The sequence below is a fragment of the Balaenoptera borealis genome (assembly GCF_965194805.1).
Source record: "Balaenoptera borealis genome assembly, chromosome: 4".
NCBI classification, from domain to species: domain Eukaryota; kingdom Metazoa; phylum Chordata; class Mammalia; order Artiodactyla; family Balaenopteridae; genus Balaenoptera; species Balaenoptera borealis.
The window spans coordinates 56,392,396-56,414,525 of NC_138861.1; the positions used below are offsets into that span (position 1 = coordinate 56,392,396).

Below are 22,130 nucleotides of genomic sequence, written 5' to 3' on the forward strand. Positions count from 1 at the left end.
GATGCAGAGAACAAATGGGTAGTCGCCAGAGGGAGGAGGGTGTGGGGCACACTGTGATATGTGAAGGGGCTTAAGAGGTACAAACCTCCAGTTATCAAATAAATAAGCCAGGGGATGTAATACACAGCATACTGAATATGGCCAATAATACTGTAACAGCTTTGTATGGGGACAGATGGTTACTAGACTTATCACATCGATCATTTCATAACGTATGCAAATGTCAAATCACTGCAAGTAATTCTTGCCACTGGAGTCCACCTGAAACGAACATAATATGGTACATCAAATGTGTTTCAATTAAAACAAAGAAAGGAAACTGATCCACTAAAGAATCTCTTGCTTTTAAAGTCATGGAATAAATCAGACCATAACTGGCACCCTTTAAGAAAAATGCTGAGGTAAGACTATGCATGGTGCATTTAAGGATTAGTAAATATGCCACTGTAACTGTAGCAGAATAAATAAAGGTTTTGATGAAGTAAAAAAAAAAAAAAAAAAGGAAAAGGAAAAAAAAAAAGAAAAGCATTAGCCATGGTTGGTGTCTGTGAATAGAGAACTGAACCGAATATTTTGGGGTTCTGTTTTATTTCCACATTAAGGTGATCTTGGGTCAGATATTCACATTTTTTTTTTCAGTTTCACTACCTGTGCATGGAATAGCCCTAAGAATTTATCTTTCAGGGTTTCTTTAGTGAAGTCATCACTATGATGTGTTGGCCTTTATTGATAGCAGTGGAGTAATAGTATTAATAATCACATTTATTCCCAGTACCTTTTATTGTTTTCTATGCCAATTTACTATTTATTGATGAACTTTAGCTAAAATACAGTCATTCAACAAATATTCACTAAACACCTACTCTGTGCATAATACACAGATACTTGACAAAAAATCTGCTAAATCTTAACACTTCTTGGATCCTCCCCTGAGTTATGTCATCAAGTATTTTACTTCCCTCTCATCTGTCCCCATGGAAACCCTCCATGATTTTGAAATAACTTCTGAAGAGTGATAATAGTTCTGAAATCCAAGGTCATGGCTTACTATTTGGAGACAGAGAAGAGTGGAATTTGATCTTGGAAGTTTACGTTTATTACTGGGACTTCGAGTATTTTTGCTTATCAAATACTAGTAATTCTTGCCATTCTAAATTACTGAATTGTATTTATGAGTTTGTTAAATATTTCCACATGCCTGTGAAAATCAGCTGGTGCAGCAAAGAGCCATGACAAGTGACTATATGCAAATTAAAGAATTTTATTGGTCTATTGGATAGACAGTAAAGTTTTGGATGAATGTTGAGCTTAACAACAATAAAAAAAGACCTGCCAGTAAGAATGCTATAAAAAGAAACGGACATCAAAGAGATGATGTCATCCTCCTTTTTGTAACCTTTAAAGTGACCTTGATCCTGTGCTTCTATTCTTCTCACCACACTCACCTTATAGAGTGCGTCCACCTTCAGAGTAAATCCGTCCACGCCTGGCATGCTACTGACCACGTGGAAATCAGGCAACTCAGAAGCAAAGTGGGCTTCAAAGGGCACGTCGTGGAAGTACTTGTCCGTTACCTCTGGCTGACTGCGGTCCTAGGATTTCAGAAAAAAGAAACGCAAGATTTAGAAAGACGGAACCACTGAACTGGCAGGTGGCAGTCACTGGGAGGAGAAGGGTACTCTCCACTCCTCCTTCGGTTCGGGTCAGGAGGGTACATGCTACAGGAGCCCTCTCCTTAAGTTGACCGCTGCCTCTGGGCACCGACTGCCCTCTTCAAGGGAGGACAAGGGTGGCCTCTGTGATCTCAAAACCCAATGGGTGGGCTTCCCTGGTGGCGCAGTGGTTGAGAATCTGTCTGCCAATGCAGGGGACACGGGTTCGAGGCCTGGTCTGGGAGGATCCCACATGCTGCGGAGCAACTAGGCCCGTGAGCCACAACTACTGAGCCTGCGCGTCTGGAGCCTGTGCTCTGCAACAAGAGAGGCCGCAATAGTGAGAGGCCCGCACACCGCGATGAAGAGTGGCCCCCGCTTGCCACAACTAGAGAAAGCCCTCACACCGAAACGAAGACCCAACACAGCCAAAAATAAATAAATAAATAAATAAAAATTTTTAAAAAAAAGCATAAAGATTATTTTTAAAAAAAAACAAAACCCAATGGGTGAGAGAGCCTAGACCAACAATTCTCAAGCTATTTGGTCTCAGAACATAAAAATTAAGGACACCCCCCCCAAAGCTTTCATCTTATGTGATTGATATCTATCAATATTTACTGTATTAAAATTAACACCGTAATTATGTTACAATTAACAATTTTTTAAAAAATGAAAAAATGTATTTACTAATTCATTTTAAAATAGAAATGAGAAACTCACTACATGTTAACATAAGTAACATATTTTTTAGTGAAAATGTCTGTATTCACACCCACTTCCCAAAAAGAGAGCTGGCACTGTTTTACATTTTTGCAAATCTCTGTTAAAGAACTAGATTCTCACAATTGCTTCTGTATTCAATCTGTTGTGACATGTTGTTTTGGCTGAAGTATATGAAGAATCTGGCCTCACATAAGCTATGTAGTTGGAAGACAGAGAAATGTTTGAATAACTTTTTCAGATAATTATGGATATTCTTTTTTGATACTAAATCAAAACTCAACAAGTGGTATTTTTTCTAAAGATTAGTCACAATGTGGAATCTGACTCCATATCAATAAAACCTTCGTACTCTCGGCACTCATGAGGGACTGAGTAAGAAAAAGGCAAGCATCATCATATCATTATGAAAGTAGTTTTGACCTTGTGGACGCCCTGAAAGAATATTGGGGATGTTCAGGGGTGTCTGGGACACACTTTGAGAAACACTGGCTTAGACTTTCCTCTTCCTAGAACATCAGTAACAGCTTGTCTTGTTACCCACCAAACCTTCACATTTGGTAATATGTATCGAGTTAGCCAAAAGATCGTTTGGGTTTTTTCATAAGATCGAACGAACTTTTTGGCCAACTCAATACTAACATTAAGCGGATAGAAGTAACAACAACAATATCTGTAGAAAACCATCAAGAGTGGGGTTCTATCTGCTTCAGGAAAAACCAATGGCTGAGGAAATCTACTCGTGTGTCAGCCCTTTAACACTAACAGTTAGCATACCAGCAGCAGGAATCTGTGTTTTAGGTGTTTGTTTGGCTGAATGCATCCATACTGTGGCCCTTCATTGTAGATTGTCCCCGTGGGATCAAAGAAAGGCACGTAGCCATCCTTGCCAGTACAAAGATAGACCTTCTCCAGCTGGAGTTTGTAAGCAGAATTAAGGTTTTGTTCTGGATTCCAAAGTACTCGGCCATAAAGGATTTGACCTGAAAAGATTGCAAGGCATTAATTAGGTCAGACTTTAAGATTAAAGAGAAAAAAAGTGTCAAGGATAGGAAGGATTTAACATGCTCCTATAGAGTCAAAAGTACCTTTCTATGAAGAGCTATGGGGTCCATGTGCCCCTAAAATACACATTCATTCATGTATAGCTTCTTTTAATCAGTAAATATTACTTAAGTATTTAGGGTAGGGCAAGCACTCTGTTACGTGCAGGGGATATGAAGGTGAGTGAGACACAGATGAGAGGGCAGAAATAAAAGCAAAGCAATTGCTAATAATAGCTGACATTTATCGAACTCATACCATTTGCTAGGTACTGTACTAAGTCCTTCCCATGGAAGAACTCATGTAGTGCTCACGATTTTACAGATGAGGAAATTGAGTGGTTATGTGACTTGTTCAAGGTCACAAAGTTAGTAAGTGGTGAGGGTGAGATTCAAAGTCAAAGTGCTTTTTCTCGAAAAACCCACACTATTAACTTCCACACGATACTGTTGCGTACAACAGAGGAAGGCACGTAACATCAAATGAGCACATAGCTGAGCACAAAAATCTGCCTGAGGAAAGGTATGGAAGGATTTAAAGAAGAGATGACATTGGGCATTTGTCAGATAGAGCATTTGAGGCGGGTGGGAGAGGCTGGGGAGAGCAATCTAGGCAAAAGCAAGTCCATGTACAAAATACGGAATGCTGGAAAGGTATCAGCCCCGGTGTAGGTACTTTTCCTTAGTTCCTGCTAGGGCATCAAGTTCTTTACCTACAGTATCTTATTTAATCCTCCCAAGAGCCTAAGAGATAGGTTCAATTATTATCCCTACTTTAAATAACTTGTCCAGCGTTTCATATCTGTGACACATGGGGAGGAGGATTTGAGCACAAATTCGTCTGGCTGCAGATGTTCATCCCGAGCACTTACTATGGCACTGGGTAGGCCAGTGATTGGGGTGGAGCGCGCTGGGAGCGCTCTGGCAGGAGAGACTCCCGGGAAGGTTGATTAATGGTGTGAGGATTCTGGACTTGAGTATAGCAGTAATAGGGAACGCCGGAAGGTTTTAAACGGGGGCTTAATGTCAACGCACCTGGGCTTTAGAAACATGGAGAATGAAGACAAAGAGACCAGAATCACAGCTAGGGAGCTATTTTAACGCTCTAGCAAGAAACAGGTATCCAAAATATAGCAGTGAGGCAAGGGGATGCATTCAAGAAATGTCTAGGAGTTGGAACCATTCATCTTATGATAGATGGGATACAGGAGGCAAGGCAGAAGCAGAGGCTAGCCCTGAGGTCTTTGGCTGGGCCACCTGGAGTACGGTGATGCAGCCAGTGGGGCAGTGGATGTGAGAGGAACATGTCTGGGGGGAGATAAGTCCAGTTCTAGATGTCTCTAGGTGTCTGAACGACATCCGCTTGGAGAGGTTTGGCAGTTCGGGTCCGCATGTGGAAGCTCAAGAGGGACCAGGGACAAGGTTAATTTTTGTGGAACGGTTGTGGAGTAGTAGGAGCTTAGGAAGAGTTCAGGGTAAAGGGATGAGGCAAGCCATGGGGATGACCGGAGTAGCACTGAAGTGAGAACAGAAGTGAGAGTCAAGCATGGAACATGGAGACAGCAACACGGACGGGGCAGAGGACGGAGACCCAAGGCCGGAGAGGGAGAAGTGGTCAGAGAGGTAAGATGGTGTCAGCTGAGACTGGTGCAAAGGAAACCAAACAGGAAAAAGGTGTCAAAATCCATAGGTTTGGTGTCATGGACAGGAGAGGATTCTGAGCCGTGGTGGGACAAACCCGGCCTGCAGCAGACGGATGGACGGACGAGTGATTGGAAAGAACGGCCATGAGGACAGTGTGTGCTCACCACTCCTTCAGGAAGCTTCTCAGAGAAAAGAAAAGGAGAACATGGGCTGAAGTTTGAGGGAGAGGTAGGGATGAGAGATTTTCTTTTTCTCTTACGGGACGTGTTTTTAGGATGAGGGAAAAAAACACAGATGTGAGCAGAAGATTAAAAGTAAGAGAAAGGCAGAAGAGATAACTGAGAGAAAAGGCAGATGATTGATTCATTTATTATTAATTCATTCAACAAATATTTATTGAGCACATTGGCATTGGTGGTATGGCGTGCAAATTTGGTATTTGATCACAATCTCTGTTCTAATGGAACTTACAGTCTAGTGGTAGAGATAGGCAATAAATAAGGAAAGAAATATATATATTATAATATTAAAAATTGTGATAAGTACTATAAAAAATGAACAGCATTCTGTGAAAGTGACAAATATGAAGGCATATATTAGATTGACTGGTGCAATCAAGGCAAGTCTCTGTGGGGAGGTTAGCATTTAGATAGAGACCCAAAGGAGAAGAAAGTCAAGGGAACCATGTTTGGGACAGGGAGGGGACAGAGGAACCATTTCAAGTAGAGAAAGCCTGCTGGAGAGGACATGTATGTTTGGCATAGCTTTGAGGCTGCCAGGCAGTGGGGTCATATTGCAATCTCCCTGAGGAACTGAGAGATGAAGCAGTTTACCCAAAGTCAGACAACGGGTTAGAATCTGGTTGGAAACCCCCGTGTTCTTACTACTCAGACCAGTGCTTTTCTGCAGTATCTCACTGCTGATCATTACTGCACCAAGAATGTGAGCTTATTTTGAAATAGCTTGAAGGAAGAATATGGGTCTGTTCCTTGACTTAAACCTTGGCTGCCCTGGAACCAACGCTGGGGGAATCTTCCCTGGAGAGTTGACTGAAAGCCAATGAGCAGAGATGCTAGTCCAACGACCTATCCGAAAGCGTCTCAAGTCCAGCGGAGTCTCTGTCTGCGGGTGAAGGGAATGACTTACCTTTGGAGAAGGCCCCTTTGTAATCCATTTCCGCCAGTGACATATCAGATGTGTTGGGGTCCATCAGGAACACCTTCTCATTGTTGCAGAGCTGAAATTCAGTATTGAGCGAGTACACAACAGGGACGGGGCGGTTGGTCTGCTGGAATGCAATGGGTATCAGGAATCTAAATGTGGGAAAAACAAGAGTTTCTTGAGAGCAGGGTCGACTTTGCATTTGCCATTTGAGCTGCCCTCCCTTTCCCACCCTTCTCAGGATTGTGAACAGTACTTTGTTGTAGGCGCTACATATTTACTGAATAAAGAGATGTCTGCAGGCGAGAGTCTTTATTTAGTTCAGTTCCTTATGAGGTTCATCTGCTCTTTGGAGCAGGAATAATCTAATTGGTCTTGAGACTCTACAACACTCTTTGCTTTTCCTGGCCCTCTCATTCTGGAAAGCCCTGAGGGCTGATTTGAGATTAGCCGTAATGAATTTAAAGTTTCCTGACTTTGGCCTTGCTGGACCTTCTGCTGGAACACTCCTTCTTCCTCTGCCACCATCCTTTGCCTAGTGAACTCTTATTCTTCAGATCTCAACTCAAGCACCACTTTCTCTAGGAAACTTACCCTCTTTTCTTCCCTCCCAGGCTGGGTCAGGTCCCTTATCATTTGTTCTCATCACACTGTGCACTTTTCTTTCATAGTACTTACTGTGGTTTGCTGTTCTATTTAAATGTGTGATCAAAGTCTGCTTCACCCATTATGGGTTCCAGAGCGTCATAATCCACACCTATCTGCTCACCATTGTACCTGCCATGCTGGCCAAGCTCCTAACACATATGTTTGTTAAAGAATAATGCACAAGTGATAATTTGAATGCTTTATTCTTCCAATCAAGTCCATCTGATCATTCCCTACTTTTAACTGAAGCTGCTCCAAGGGGTAGATTTGAGAGGGCTGAGGTGTAGGAGGAACTTGGGGTGTAGGAGAAACCCACACAAACCAAGGCTCACCATGCTTCAACAGCTTTGATATAACCATTAATTTTACCAAGAGTTCATTTAGCTGACTCAGGGAAATAGGTTTTTCTTGTTGATGTTGGTATTTATTACCAGAATCCACACAGTTCCAGGACATAAGACACTTGATAAATACTTATTGATTAAAGAGAATGAATAAAGGACTTGAGATGATGATAATGATGATTTATAAGGTTATATGTATGACAGACTCACAAAAATAGGCATAATAGGAGACACAATTCTTTTGAATTAAGTCTGAATTTCCAGTCAGGCTTCATTATTTGCTGTGTTGTAGTTCTACTGCATCCATACGGAGCCATATTGAAAGATATGGAGATGATCAAAAGCAAAATTAGGTCCAAGGGGGGAAAGTCACCCTGGGAATAACAGGGAACCCACAGGTAAGGATCTCCCTGAATATCAACCCTGAGGCCTCAGTACACTCCAACAATACTCTTCACCCTGCAGACTTCCACACCCACACAGCACTGGGACTGGAGAAGGGGTTAATGCCTTTTTTGCTCCTTTTTGCCATTTCAAACCTTTGTTCCTCTCTCCTCTTAAAAAAAAAGAAAAAAATCCAGCACCTACCCTGGAGAAACTCTTCTCACACATGTAACTAAGAGACACATAGAGTATTGTTTGTAATAGAGAGGATCTGGCATTATAAGCCAAATAGTGTGGTCAAATAAATTGTGGACTCTTCCTATGAAGACGACTTTAATGCAGTGAAAAACAAACTGCAGCTACATGGATCAACATAAATGTTGATTTCACTTATGAATCAACAAGTGATTCACTGAGGGAAAAAAAAAGCTGCAGAGACAATTCACGCAGTATGAAATTTTTATATAAAGTTCAAAAACATGCAAAACCATGTAGAAGTAAATATGAGGTGAACCAAAAATCAAAACAAGGGGTGATAAGTACAAATATCATGCTAGTGGTTACCTTAGTGGAGAGTTGGGGAGAGTACAGCTGAAAGGGGCACTGAGGGTGTTTAAATGGTAGCGGTAATGTTCTATTTCTTTTTTTTTCTTTGACTCCCAGTTTCATTAGTTATAAAATGGAGATAACAGTACCAATTTGTGGGGGGTCATTGTAATGCAGATTGGATGTTAAGAGCTTAGTACAGAGTAAGCACATAGTCTGCACTCCATACACGGTCACCAATAACAGTGGTAGTTATTATAGTCACTTATCATCAGTATCATAGCCCGAGGGATACCCAATTCATGCAGCTAGGTAATGTTCTTGAGGTTTTATATATCATTATATGGTCTTCTGGGTATCTAAAATATTTCTTAATTTAAAAAATTTATTACATGAATAAAAATTCCCCACCAATTCTCTTCAGATGATTTGCCCTCTATTCTTCCTTTCTGCAATCAACCGCCATTTTCCTGGTCACCATCCTTCCCACATTTGGCTGACTATGGGCTCTCCAGCATTGCTCCTGCCCTCAGTCTCCGTGACTTCAACATCCGCACGGATGAACCTTCTACTCCCCCAGCCTCTCAGTTCCTTGATGTCTTCACTTCCAAAGAGCGAGTTCTCCTCCCCACTGCAGCCAACTACCCTCCACCAGCACACTAGGCACCTCCTCCAAAAAAACTCATTTTCAAACACTTCACTCTCTAACTACCACCTCCTATCTTCCCAGCTCACCTCTTCTTTTAATCTCACTCATTAATTCTCCAACCACACCAGACCCTCAGTGACCATGTTTACCAGGGTGCAGAGGACCTGGAACACTAATATGCTCATGGTGGGAATGTACACACACAGTTACACATTTATAAACACTGGGAAACGGTGTGACACTTTTTCAAGAAGTTAAACATACATCTGCCATAGGATCCGGCCACTCCATTCCTAGGTATTTACACAAGAAAACAGAAACCATGTGTCCATATAAAGGCTTGTCTATGTATGTTCATAGCAGCTTTATTTATAATAGCCCAAACTGGAAACAACCCAAATGTCCATCAACTGACCGATTTGATAAACAAATTTAGTGTGTCCATATCATGGAATACAACTCAGCAATAACAGGAACAAACTACTGATATACACAACAATATGAATGAGTCAAAATAATCGTGTTGACCAAAAGCAGTTAGAGAGAAAGAATGCTGTGTGATGCCATGTATATAAATTAGCAGAAAATGCAAAGTAATCTGTAGTGACACAAAGATCAGTGGACACCTGGAGGGGAGGGGTGGGCTGGGGTGAGATGGGAGCGAGGGATAACAAAGGGCCATGAGGAAACCTTTGAAGGAAACAGATATATTCCCTATCTTAATTGTGGTGGTTTCACGAGTGTACACGTATGTCAAAATTGATCAAATTGTATATACTTTAAATGTGTGCTATTCATCTTACATCAATAATATTAAAAGCAATTCAATGGGGCCCTCAGCACTGCCGATCTGCTGCCAACTATAACCCTACCGTGCTTACTTTCCCACTTTCTGAGGCGGCTCTGTTTCACTTCCTCCTCTCTTCTCAAACCTCATTGTTGCTCACTTCCAGCTCGTGCTTTTGCCTTCCTCTTTCAGTGGATGAGCTCTCTGTACTTCTGGCTAAGGCCGGCCCTTCCCCTCATGTCCCAGGTCTATCCCCTGCCCTACTCAAGGACTTGGCTCTGCGGATCTTCCCTCTTCCCCCTGCATTGTCACATTTCCCCTAACAGACCAATAGGGTTATTCCCACCAGCATACAAACATCCTGAAATATTTTGCACCCTAGAACACAAACAAATTAAACCTCCTTTGACCCGTCACCTGTTTCCCGCTAATGCCCCTCTATCTGACATCCATTATAATAAAATTCCTTAAGCATTGTTGTTCCCTCTTGTCTCCACATTCTTGCCTCCCTCTCTTGAACCCACTCCAATCAGGCTTCATCCCCCTCAGTCCACCGAACCTGCCCTTTGTCAAGATCATCAACCACTTCCCCATTGCCAAATCCAATGGCCACGTCTCAGACTATTAGTTTGAAAGTCGCATTCCGAACTATCTTCTCTTAATGATAATGTCAGATTCTGTCTTCAGCGTCTTTCCTCTAAAATGTTTTCTATTCACTTTGCTCAGCTCCTAGAAAGGTGGCACTAGACTATACACTGCCTGAGAGCAGAGGTGACTTTTAATCCTCTCCTCTAGTCTCCATGCCGAGGCCAGAGCCAAGTGCACGATAAGAGCTGAATAAATACTGGCTGAATGAGTGAACATTGGCACAACATGGACAGTCTCAGGTCAGAGGTGGGGATGGGCTGATGGACAGCTGATTCTTGTTATCTGCAGTAGTTACATTCTATAACGTTGCATTGAACACTGAATGAGTGAACAGTGAACCATTTGCTCCTGAGGGAAATACAGGGTCGAGTTCCTGCAGCCTCTGGTCACAACATTTTCAACCAGTGATCAATACCTAACCCTGTTTTATGCATGTTTCTGTTTAAAGACACCTTATTTGACATACATTGTTGATTCATTCACATAGAACTCATGGCAACAGCACTGAAATTCATGCTTGAATGAAGCTTATCTAACAATCCATCTAGCTCATCACCACCTTCTTGTACTTAGGAAACTAGACAGCACTTTGGCACTATGCTGCGGAGCTACTTGAAACAGCAAAACCACCAACACAAAGCACAACAACTCGAAAAACATGGCACTAAACAGACCGTAAAAAGAACACTTGTTTACAGTATGAGAAGGCAGAGTGTTGTCTTGCTCGATCTGAGCTGGGAATGTGGGTCAGACGACTCGCTATTTCGCCACTCTGCATGGCAAGGAACGATCGGAATGGCACCACGAAAACTGGTTTTGAGGTCAAATACAAATAAATGTTAGCGAGTAGGTAAGTTTGCGATGGTGAGGCTCAACTGTCTTTCCCTACCTTTCTGGGGCGTGTGCAGTGCAGGCCAAAGGCTTTTCTCCTGGGTCCACCCAAGGCTGAGTGGGCTGCACAGTGCACGGGATCAGGTAGATGGTGTACTCCCCGGAGTAGTCCTTCCTGGAAACACGCAGGCAGACTGTCGTTAGAGGCACCAATTTATAGATTATTTACTTACCCACAAACACACTTCATTAAACGGCTTTCGGATGATATTCGTGTTCAGCATCCGGCCAAGAACTTTATGAGTCTGCAAACACAAGTTTCAGGAATTCATCACTGATTGTTTTAACCTTTAGAGTACTATCCAGAGGTGTTAAGTAGAGCTCCTTTCACTCAGTCAAGTCCTTTCCATGAGAAATGCTGAGAAAGGCACACTGTTGATAAAAATCTGAAAGGCTCCGGGGAAGGCAAAAGGGAACTAGATTTCCTTCAGATTCCCATGAAACTTACTTGACAATTTCTGTTTAGTGTTTCTTGTTGACTGACACCCTGTTACACATTCTCCACTACAAAAGCTTTTATTTATTGAGATGTGACCGTGTTGTCTGCTGCTGCTCGGATTGAACAGGTGGCAAAGGCCTCAGGGTTAAAGGACCCCACGCCAGAGAACGCCCCACCCCCATTCATTAGCACTCAGTTTCAAGGCTTCGCTCCCAAACTCTACAGCTTCATCCCTTTAAACGAAGTTGAAGAACAAAATCACTCCTCCTGGAGATGACTTGCTGGGAATGTCCATGTTTATGGTGGGACTCTGTAGGTCATGAACCTGAAAGCGTGGAGCCTTTGTAGCCTCACCTACTTCACTTCCCACACTTGTCATCGGTAGCAGTCCAGCCCTGGCAGTTTGCCTGGAAGGCAGCCAGACAGCCAGAAGCTTCAGGAAGATTCTTCAAGGGCCCTGGGAGGCTGCCATCCATTGAATGAGGTGTTCAGGGCCGTGAATCCTAATTCTAACTATCGTGATCGTGAACAGTTCTCACATCCTCTGTGTTCATCTTTGACCATTTCTTTTGTATTATTTGTATCTGTTTATTAGTAAAGTGACAGCAAATATTTGGTAAACATAAATAAACAAGTACATAAAATTTTTTAGGACACAGCCTGTGTTCAGTTTAGTGGAATGGCACAGGCTGGAAACGGGAAGATAGTCTAACCCTACTCTTGCTTTGCCTCTGCCACGGTTGTATGATTTTAGACAAACCTGGCAAACTTTCAGGGCTTAGTTTCTAAGCCCCTTCATGCCCCCAAAGCTTGTGTGTCTGTATGTCTGCAGTTTTCTCACATGATCCTTATCTTTCTCCAAAGCTTGGACCAGCAGGAAATGAGATCTTGTATACTATCTTTGAATTACATAAAAATTGACCTGTATAACGTGAATACTAACTCTTAATTAATAGAAATAGTTAATTAGGCAGAAGTGTCCATGCCTGACCCTTGCTTTCCAAAAGTCAGGCCAGATCCTGTTGTTCCTCCCCTCAAACCCTGCAGTGGCTCCTGTTGCACTAGAGTGAAAGACAAAGTCCGCACACTGGCCTAGATGGTTCCACGGCGGCCCGACACCCAACTCCTTCCCGCCTATTACCCTCCTCCTCATTCACTCCACTCCAGCCACGCCAGCCTCCTTGCTGTTCCCTGAGCATGCCAGGATTCTGACACCCCAGGAAATTCGCCAGGAACCCCTTCCCCGGTACTCTGCATAGTTAATTCTAGCACCACCTTCAAGTCTTGCTCGAACGTTCCTTCTTAATGAGGCCTACTCTGAACATCCTAACCAACATTACAATGTCCCTCCACTCCTGATTCCCCTTACCCTGCTCGCGACCTTTTATTTTTCCATAGCACTCATCACCTTCTAACATATGATACTATACTCATTCATCATGTCCACTGCTGCGTGCAGAGATCTTTATTTGTTCCACTGATGTATTCCAAGTGCCCAGAACCTTCCCTGACACATAGTAAAAGCTCAATAAATATTTGTTGAACACATGAATGCAGGACAAATGGCATGGTCTCCCCAGGCTGCAGTCCTATGTTTTCCCATCCCTAAATATGAGTTAGGTCGACTTCCTGACTATCCCTGCAAATATGCCAAACACAGTCCTGGATGCAGGTTTTTAATCCTGTAGTTCTTCTCCCCTCCTTTCTGAAAACTAGACATTTCCCACCAGTTGCCCTGCCTCCCCCAGAAGCCTTGGACAGCTCTCCAGCCCGTGCCGGGCCTGAGCTCCCCTCGCTGAGCAGCTGTGGTCAGGGCTCTGCACGGCTCCCAGCGCACACAGCACAGAACACTTGGTGTTGTCTGTCACTTTGCCGTTTATCTGTGGATTTTACCTCCTTAGCTCAAATGTTAGCTACTAAAGGATGTTTTTTCAGGACTGACCATGTGCTAAAACCTGCAGTTCTGGGGCTTCTAGATCAAGCAGCCATGCCTTTTACCCTTGGGAAGCTCACAATCTAGTGGAAATGGGACTCAGAGCATTATAAATATATTGAGCTGTGTTACAGTAGAAGCTGGAACAATGTGTGAACAAGGAGGAGCTTCTAGCACTGTATGGGAAGTCAGGGAAGGTGTCACAGAGGGGTCAGCATTTTAGCTGGAGCTCAGAGGACTTTGAGATTTGCCAGAGGAAAAGAGCAGGAAGGACAGCGGAATTGCAAAGGTACAGAGGTATGGATGAGCTGGTGGATTCAGGGGCTGGGGCGATGTTTAATGTGGTTAGAAGGCTGGGTTTGAGGTGAGGCTAGAGGGGAGGATATGTGTCTCGCTCAAAGAGCTGGACTTCATTTGGTAAGCAGTGGGGAGTCAGTGGTGGATTTAAAGAGGACCTTTTCTCTGCCTATAAATTGGGACAAGTACATGCACAATCTCATGAGGTTCTAGGAAACACAGCCCTTAATGATTATTTTATTATATATTGATTTCAAAGGAATCAGTATACACAAAAAATACTTGATATAAGACCAAACATTTGTAACTAAAAAAATCTTTCTGAAAATGATTCTTAAGACAATTTGCCACTTCTTAACTGTAAAGAATAAGGTTTTCATGCTACATATGGTTCTAATTTCGTGATCTATAAAATGGGGTTAACAATATTTACAATAGACTCCATTATCCTTTTCTTGGTAAAGGTTTTCATTTTGTTTGCCCTATTCTACCGTTTTACAAATGGAATGTTTTACTGTATTTATCCAATTCTCATTCTACCTCTATATTGGGTGTGGAGAGGACTAAATCTTGCTATTTATTTTATAGGACACTGGACCATAAGGTGTGACATCTGGACCTGATAACCAGAGATCCTGGATTTTGCACTGGTTGTGGTAACTGGAATGAAATGTCTTTATTATACTAAGCTTTTAGTCGGACACATTTCCCAGCTTCCTTTGCAGGTAGATGTGCCATGTGACTAAGTTCTGGCCAGTGGGAGGTGAGCACTTCCTGCTTTACACATCAGAAGCTGATCTGAGCTACATCTGTTTCTTTCTCTCTATGCCAGAGGGTTGTTTCTATCTCCATTTTAAAATAGAAACCCAGCTTTTGAAGAAAAGCCCTTAAAGAAACTGAGAACATTTCAGATTTACCCCTGAACTCCATCTTGTATTCACCTGTTATAAGAGCTTGTGGCTCTCCAGAGTTGGTAAGGAGAATCAAAAGTCTGAGCACTCCATAGGAGCTGCAGGTCAAATTCAATTCCTCCGAGATGGTCTGGAGTCAATATGAATGATTTCACATCAGGGAGGGTGTGGTGCTCGATCACGAACTGTCCTATTTCAAGGGGAAACACACACACACTTATTTGTAAGTTTTATCGTGCTTGTGGTGAATCCCCTATAAAAGCCTTAGAACTGAATTAATATTCTGCTATAAAACAAGGTTATTCCTACCCACTTGCCTCTGAGAATATATTCCACACAGGTTGGGACAGCATGGCCTCTTATTCCAGCCCATCACCTTACTCATGATGGCCATTATGGTCCTATACATTTATAAACAATATGACTATGCTTTGTAGAAATGATGCTAATGAGCATATTCACAATAATACGAGTCCTTATGTGACAATGAACCTTGAACACACTTAGCTTTGAATTCCAACCAACGTGTCTCTTGGAGGTAGAAAGATCTCAGTAGTTTATAAATAGAAATATCAATTTCAGATTAAAAAACCCCTCATTTAGGGCCGCTCAAGTCCTTGGTGGAAGGAGGCTATCGTAAACATCATGAAAAAGATCAGGGTTACTCAGCAAGACACTTCCACTCTTTAAAACTACAGTAATGCAGTGTCGTGAATAATTAAAAGTAAGGGGACTATTCTACACTGAAAGAGACTAAAGAGGTATAACTGCCAAATTGTAACATATGAATCTTGATTAGATTCACCTTCCTTTTATATAAACAGATGCAAAGTAAATATAAACAAACATACAAACAAGTAGAAAAGACATTTGTGAGACAATAGAGGGAATACGAATAGGGACTAGATATCATTGGATCAGTGTGAAATATCTTGGCTATGGTAATGCTGTTGCGAGGTGTAAGAGAAGGTCCTTGTTTAAGGAGATGTCTACTGAAGTGTTTAGGGTAACTTGGCATGAAGCCTGCAACCTGTCTTCACATGGTGTGACCAAAACAATGGGAATGCACGCATGTGTGTGTACAACACACACAGAGCAAAATGTTAATAATTGTTGACTTTGTTCTTCATTGTCCTATTCTTTCAACTTTTCTCGGTGTTTGAATGTTTCTTAGTAATAAAAAACTTGAGGAAAAAAATGGCACTGATATTACCTCTGAATTTGGCGTGGGTCTTGAATTCAATGACCAGACGGCCATCCTCTCGAATGTAGATTCTTATTATCTGAAGTCTAGCAGAGAGCACACTGTCCGTCTGGATTCCTGGGAAGGCAACCGTACACAAGACATCCAAGTGAGGGCTTGGAGAGGGTCTCCCAGGCAGTAGCCTACATGCGACTTATCCCAGTGACACTTCTAAGTAGACCTGCATGCTTACTTGAATGTAACTTAGGACAAATTTACATATTTGTGTGAACATGGAGTATTTAGAGACATGTGCCAGTTAACATTGTAAGACAGTTCATTCTACTTGGTTCTTTTCTTACAATTCTATTCTCTTGACATAGTCTCTTTATACCTGAAGATGCCACTTAGCCCAGATGCGGGGTCCCAGCCCAGAGCTCAGAAAAAAATGGTCCCTAAAACTTCTTGCTATTAACTTTGCACCAGGATGTGGTTACAGCACAACTGCTTCATACTGTATTTTCTTTCCCTCACCAGGATACCTTTCAGTACTTAACAGAACCATAGCCAATGTCCTGGTGGCTACATTTCATATTGAAAGCAATGGAAAATTAAAGGTTAGCTTGTAGAAGGCCAGCTATACATGGCATAACATGAGTCAACTGTGGCTTTAATATGGGCAATTGCAATCACGATACCCATTGAGTTCAGTATGGCCAAAAACTAAAGGGTAACAAAAGGAGGGGAAAAAATAAAATTAAAAAAACCCCAAGCTCAAGGAATTATCTGACCCAGAGTGTGAAAACTCCCTGAAGTTTTTTTCCTATGAGAAATATAAAGCAAATAAATGATTTGAGCTTAAACCATTAACAGAAAGAAGGACTATATTTTCCATTGCTAGAAGTGAAACCCTATCTAAAGAAATCTCCTCAGATCAAGTAACTCTGCCTCAGATCAAGTAAATCACCACCAGGGAGGGAGAGAGGAAGAATGGGAACAATAAAATAAGAGGAAATGAGCTTGGGGTTGTGTTTGAAGTATAGGACATTGAAAATGGGGAAAAAGCAAAAATCAACTCAGTGATTGGAGTGAGTGGAGGAGAGACTCATGGAGTTTTAGGGGACATTCATGGGGCAGCAGTGGGAGAAGGTGGGTCTCACAAGAGAGGTGTGAGTTCCTAGATGAAGGGTTGTCACCAAGCCAGGCCCTGGCGGGGTGAGGGCTCCTCTCGAAGAGAGCCATAACAGAGACAAGCCTGAGGGGAAGGTCATTTTAAAAATTCAGCATTGCAGTCTTTGAAGTAAAAGTAGGGTTAAAATCCCTACTTTTAACAATGCAACAAAAGAGCAAACTCGATGCCAAATGAATAAAATGACCCAGGTTATTCTTGATATATTTTTCCATGTCCGTGCATCTGATTTCAAGATGCTTTGCTCCTTAAACAACATGAATGACACCATTTTTACCTAGGAGAAAATAAACATGACTATATTCCAAAGAACACACGCTCGTGCGAACCCCCTAACGGGCAGTATAGGACCTATCTGTCACTTGCCGCCCTCTACTCTGGGCCCCTCGCTCTCTGGACTGAATGTGTCGTGATGCTGGAGGCCTTCCAGCATCAACATATATCAACATCATTCTTTTTCAGGTACCACAGATCTATATACTTTTTAGACTTTACCTGGCTCTCCTTTGACTGCACATAGGATAACAGGATGAGGAATGCAGCCACTGTTAAAAGTCACTACTTTTTTTTTTTTTTCTTTTAATCTTGCTTGAGCATAAGGTAAGACTCGTTAAGATGTCAGTGGGTATACCTGTTCTCCAGAGAACAGTGTCATAGAAGAAGGAAAACTCCATCTCGGTGTGGTGCTCCAAGGAGGCCCAGCCCCTGGGGGCTGTCACGTAGATGTAGGACACGTACAGGGGCACATGCACCGTCAGGAACGATTGAGCAGAGTCTCTCACCTGCCAAGCAAGCAGTGTGCACACAGAGAGGGTTATTTCTCTCCGGGATGAAAAGGCATGTGAACATCACATCTTGGTTCAATCTTCATTCTCTCAGTCACTTGTTCAGTATTAATCAAGTGCCCATGATTGTGCCAGGCACCAGGCTAGGAACTGGGTCCTCAGCAGTGGAAAAAAACCAAAATCACTGCCCTAATGGAAGCTACAGCCTAGTAAGCGAGACACATAAATTAAAAGATAAAGTAAATAAAGGGATGGAAGTGGCCAGTGCTTCTTTAGATAAGGTAATCTGGGAAGGCTTTTCTGAGGAGGTGACACTTAAACAAAAACACTTTTGAAGTGTGAGAAGCTTTGCCTCCACTGTTCATTTGCTGGAAGCCTTGGCTGAGATTTTTAAGGCATCACAGTTACTCACAAAGGATCTGGGTAGATCTGGGATCTACTGTCAGCACACAGTCCCTGGCTGACCATAGTTTCCAGTGAGCTGTGGGAGAGCATGAAGCAACCCTAAATGGGAAGATGCCCAAGCCTGGATCCTTGGATGAACGTGAGGCTGACTTGGATGTTTTAGTGAGTACTTAAGTCTCCTCCAAAAGGAAAGAAGGTCGTGGGATTTGGATAGCATACCTATGAAACTCACCAACAGACAGCTCAGAGCTTCGCCTACTTGGATAATTTCCCATCCCATTCAATGCTTTTTTGAAATAATTTTGAAAAGGCAGCACAACACACTTCCAAGGGAACCTTTTTCTAAAGGGGCTCCTGTTACTGCTATTAATTCGGCTCTGTAATTTTCATTTTACTATGCAATTAACAAAAACTCAATTGAAAGGTAACAAAATATGAGCAGAAGCTTTCATGAAGAAGATAACAGTGTATATGTGTATATGAGTAGGGGAGTTGGTTTATTTGCTTTTAAATGTGTTCTGTATTTTCCTCCATAAATATATATTTCCTTTATAACCAAAAAGCTTAGTTTAAAACAATTTTATTTTGTCATTGGCCAGATGCTATAATATGCTATGGAACTTACACACATTTTTTGTTTGAAAATACTTTACCCATGTAAAGTGTTTCCATGGGTAGTTAATGGAAAGAGCCAAATGCTTTATCAATATTTAGAACATCAAAATTTTATTTTTCCAAAGTATTCTTTCATATTCAAAGTTGTCAGTTGTATTCCAAATTTCTCTAAAGACTCCACTAATTCCATGTTCACTTAAAAATCTTTTGTGAAATGCCTTACTCTGTCTTCTTTAAAAAATTTCCAGATTTTATCTGGGTTTCACACCATGTCCTGTTCCCTTAATATACAGGTGTTACTAAATATGCTTGCCCCAATCTCACCATTGTTGATATTATAACCTCCATAAATTTTCTAGCTGACTGGCAAAATTAATTTTTCCTCTGTTTCAGTTTATTCTCCTTTAAATTCATATTACTTACTAATCCTTAAAAAGAAAAAAACAGCCATTATATTTACTGTACAGCTATTTTGTGCCAGACACTGCTAAATGCCTTCTCATTTGAGATTGAGACAATTTCACATGAGTTCAGAGAGGTTATGTTTCATCCAACTCTGCTGATATTTGATAAAGAAATATGAACTAGGGCTTGGTTCTAAGTTCTATATTCTTTCTACCATATACCACCTGTTTCAACTACTGTTAAAGAAACAGACAACAGTGAAGTACTTCTGTGTATATATTCTTTCTGTATTGGTTTAAGAAGTAGGACATATATGATAAAAATTCCTTGTCTTTGTGATTTTTTAAGCATACGCTGAATAAAAATATCCAGAACTGTAATTAAAGTCATGGAGAACAGAGAACACTAATTTTTGAGGGGCCAGAGGAGGAAACAATCATTTAGCTTTGCATTTTTGAAAGTGAAGGTAGGTTATGCAATTGCAGAAACAGAAAGAGAACCTAAGAATGCCTTAAAATTCTGTTCAGTAGAGGGCGCTAGTATAAACAAAATGAGAGTTAACCAAAATGAGAGGCATCTCAAGGAATCAAAAAGAATTTTAACCAAAGAAACTCCTGTAAAATGATTACTCTAAGTCCCTCTACAGGTTCCCTTCTCACAGTGTGGTTAAACCTGATTTGACGTGAAGAACAAACATCTGATGTTTAGTTCATTGAGATAACTACTCAAAATTGGGTAGCACCACTTTTCCCGTGAGGACACATTAGCCTCGTCCCTTTGATATAACGGCCGTCCTATGACTATGACTTCTTGCTATAACATTTTTTTTTTTTTTTTGGTTACTGATGTTTAACGACTATTAAACATTTTTAAAGTGTCTATTTTCACTAGGGTTGTCAGTTAGGCATAGGTTTGGAATAGGTATGAAAGCAAGGTGTTTTCAGCAGTTTACCTCTCCATGCTTGAGACAACAGTGCTCTACTTGTCTGCGGAAAGACAAGCTGCTGCACCTGTCATTTGGACTCATTTCCCCATGTGGGGAGAACACAACGACTTAGTAATAACTTTCCCATCAAAGGTAAATCTTTTTAGCTTTCCAAAATATACCCAGAGGAAAAAACATATATACCTAGAGAAGTAAAACTATTAGATCTTTATATAAATGACTGTGCCAGATAGTTAATTTTCTTCATCTTAATTTAAACATTTTCCACATTAATTTTCCAATTCATTGATTTAGAGGACTTTGGGGGGCTCACTCTGGCCACGATGCTGCTAAGGGCTCTCTTGAGGGACTTATAGAGAAGACTCCCTTGGTCGGTGCAGTTCTGGGGGCGACAGGATGCAACGTGCCAGCTGAAGGGCTTCAGGAATGAACAAAGTCTCTCGTGACACCCAGATGCATGCAGCCTTCAGACAGACCCCCGGGGCACCCACCTGGAAGTCGGCAGTTACGGACCCCCCACAGACGTCAATTAGCTCCGTCATGTCGTAATAGGCATCAAACGTCCAGACACAGCTCTTCAGGTTCAGGTGTTTGTAGAGCTGGATGGTCTTGGGCTCCCGCACGCTGGCATCAAACTGGAAGGGGCGGTCGTAGCCAGGGCCCAGGGCCGTGCTGTCGTGGACCCTGTCATCCAGGAACCCTGCCTCTGCAGGGGAGGGAGGAGCAAGGAACAGTAACTCAGTCTGTGGGCTTGCGCTTTGCCCAGGAGCTGGGTAGGGAGAGCAGAAACATCCTTGGGACATGAGAGAGCTTGCCCTCCATCTGAGACGATTAGTAGAGCAGCTCAGGGCTCCCAACACAAGGTTGGTGGGAATGCGAGGGGAGTTTGTAATCTGCCTGCTGTCATGTGCTAAACAGAGTGATTGGGTTCACAGACTCCTGGAAGAGGCTGCAGGAACCAGAGAAGAAAAGGTGAACAGACGAGACCAAAAATGAAGAAGCCAGAGCTCGGTGGCCCTGGTATGTCTAGGAAAAGAAAACACCCTGAAGCTCTGCCTCTCACACCTGGCCAGTCTGGTTCGGTGCTTCACAATCAGTTCTTGAAGAAACGGATTTACTATACAGAGAATTTGTTGATGAATTATTATCATTATTTATTTTTGAAAGCACGGTATTTAAGATCAATTTATTTAATGATGAATTGTTATTTTTTAAGACCAATTTTAAAAAAAATAGCTTTTATGGAGAGACAGCAAACAAACATCTGACTCCCTCCCCTGTCTCTTATGGTTTCTGAACTCTTGGAGAAAAAAGTCTTAATTTTGTGTTAATGAGTAAATAGCTCGCTAATTATGCTTGACTAAACCTCCCCTGCTACAGGCAAAAATCATTGGATCAAAGGCTGCCAAGCAACTGAACTGTTCTAAATTAACGAAGATCTTTATGCAGCGGAGAGCTGAATACAGATACAATTTTAGAATATTAGGGTTAAAATTTGTATAGTATTCAAAGCAACTATAGTATTCTGAAAGAGCTGATGCATTTCTTAGAATATTTGACACCAGCACCCGGCCCTCTGCCCCACAAGGACTAAGGTCTCAATTAACATGTGTTGAATTTAATCGTGTTTAAGTAGGAAGAGGTGCAAACTTTCACCCTATAAACATGGTATGTTTCTTTCACTAGCTTGCATAGGTGGACCAATTAAACTTTCATCTGTAGCTCAGTGATTTACAAATCATTTACACTCCACTAGTTTCTACTGTATAAAGACCATCACTACCCAAAGTGACGCTTAATGAATATGGAAGAGCACGTGAATGCTTGTCTATCTTCCGAAACACTGTGAAATGATCCATCAGGCACGAAGGGAGGAAATGCACATTTAGTGTGCACTTGCTA

The 22,130-nt window shown here is 41.9% G+C and overlaps 1 protein-coding gene across 1 annotated transcript in view; it reads right to left on the reverse strand.

Moving 5' to 3' along the window:
- FRAS1 (Fraser extracellular matrix complex subunit 1) overlaps positions 1 to 22,130 on the reverse strand; it is a 446,248-nt gene that overhangs the window by 4,368 nt on the left and 419,750 nt on the right. The window contains exons 66-73 of the mRNA XM_082389317.1: positions 20,720 to 20,934; positions 17,704 to 17,854; positions 15,914 to 16,021; positions 14,731 to 14,890; positions 11,119 to 11,235; positions 6,209 to 6,375; positions 3,153 to 3,358; positions 1,446 to 1,592 (exon numbers count right to left, since the gene is read on the reverse strand). Coding sequence (XP_082245443.1) covers positions 1,446 to 1,592; positions 3,153 to 3,358; positions 6,209 to 6,375; positions 11,119 to 11,235; positions 14,731 to 14,890; positions 15,914 to 16,021; positions 17,704 to 17,854; positions 20,720 to 20,934 — 1,271 coding nt within the window. The remainder of the gene's footprint in view (positions 1 to 1,445; positions 1,593 to 3,152; positions 3,359 to 6,208; positions 6,376 to 11,118; positions 11,236 to 14,730; positions 14,891 to 15,913; positions 16,022 to 17,703; positions 17,855 to 20,719; positions 20,935 to 22,130) is intronic.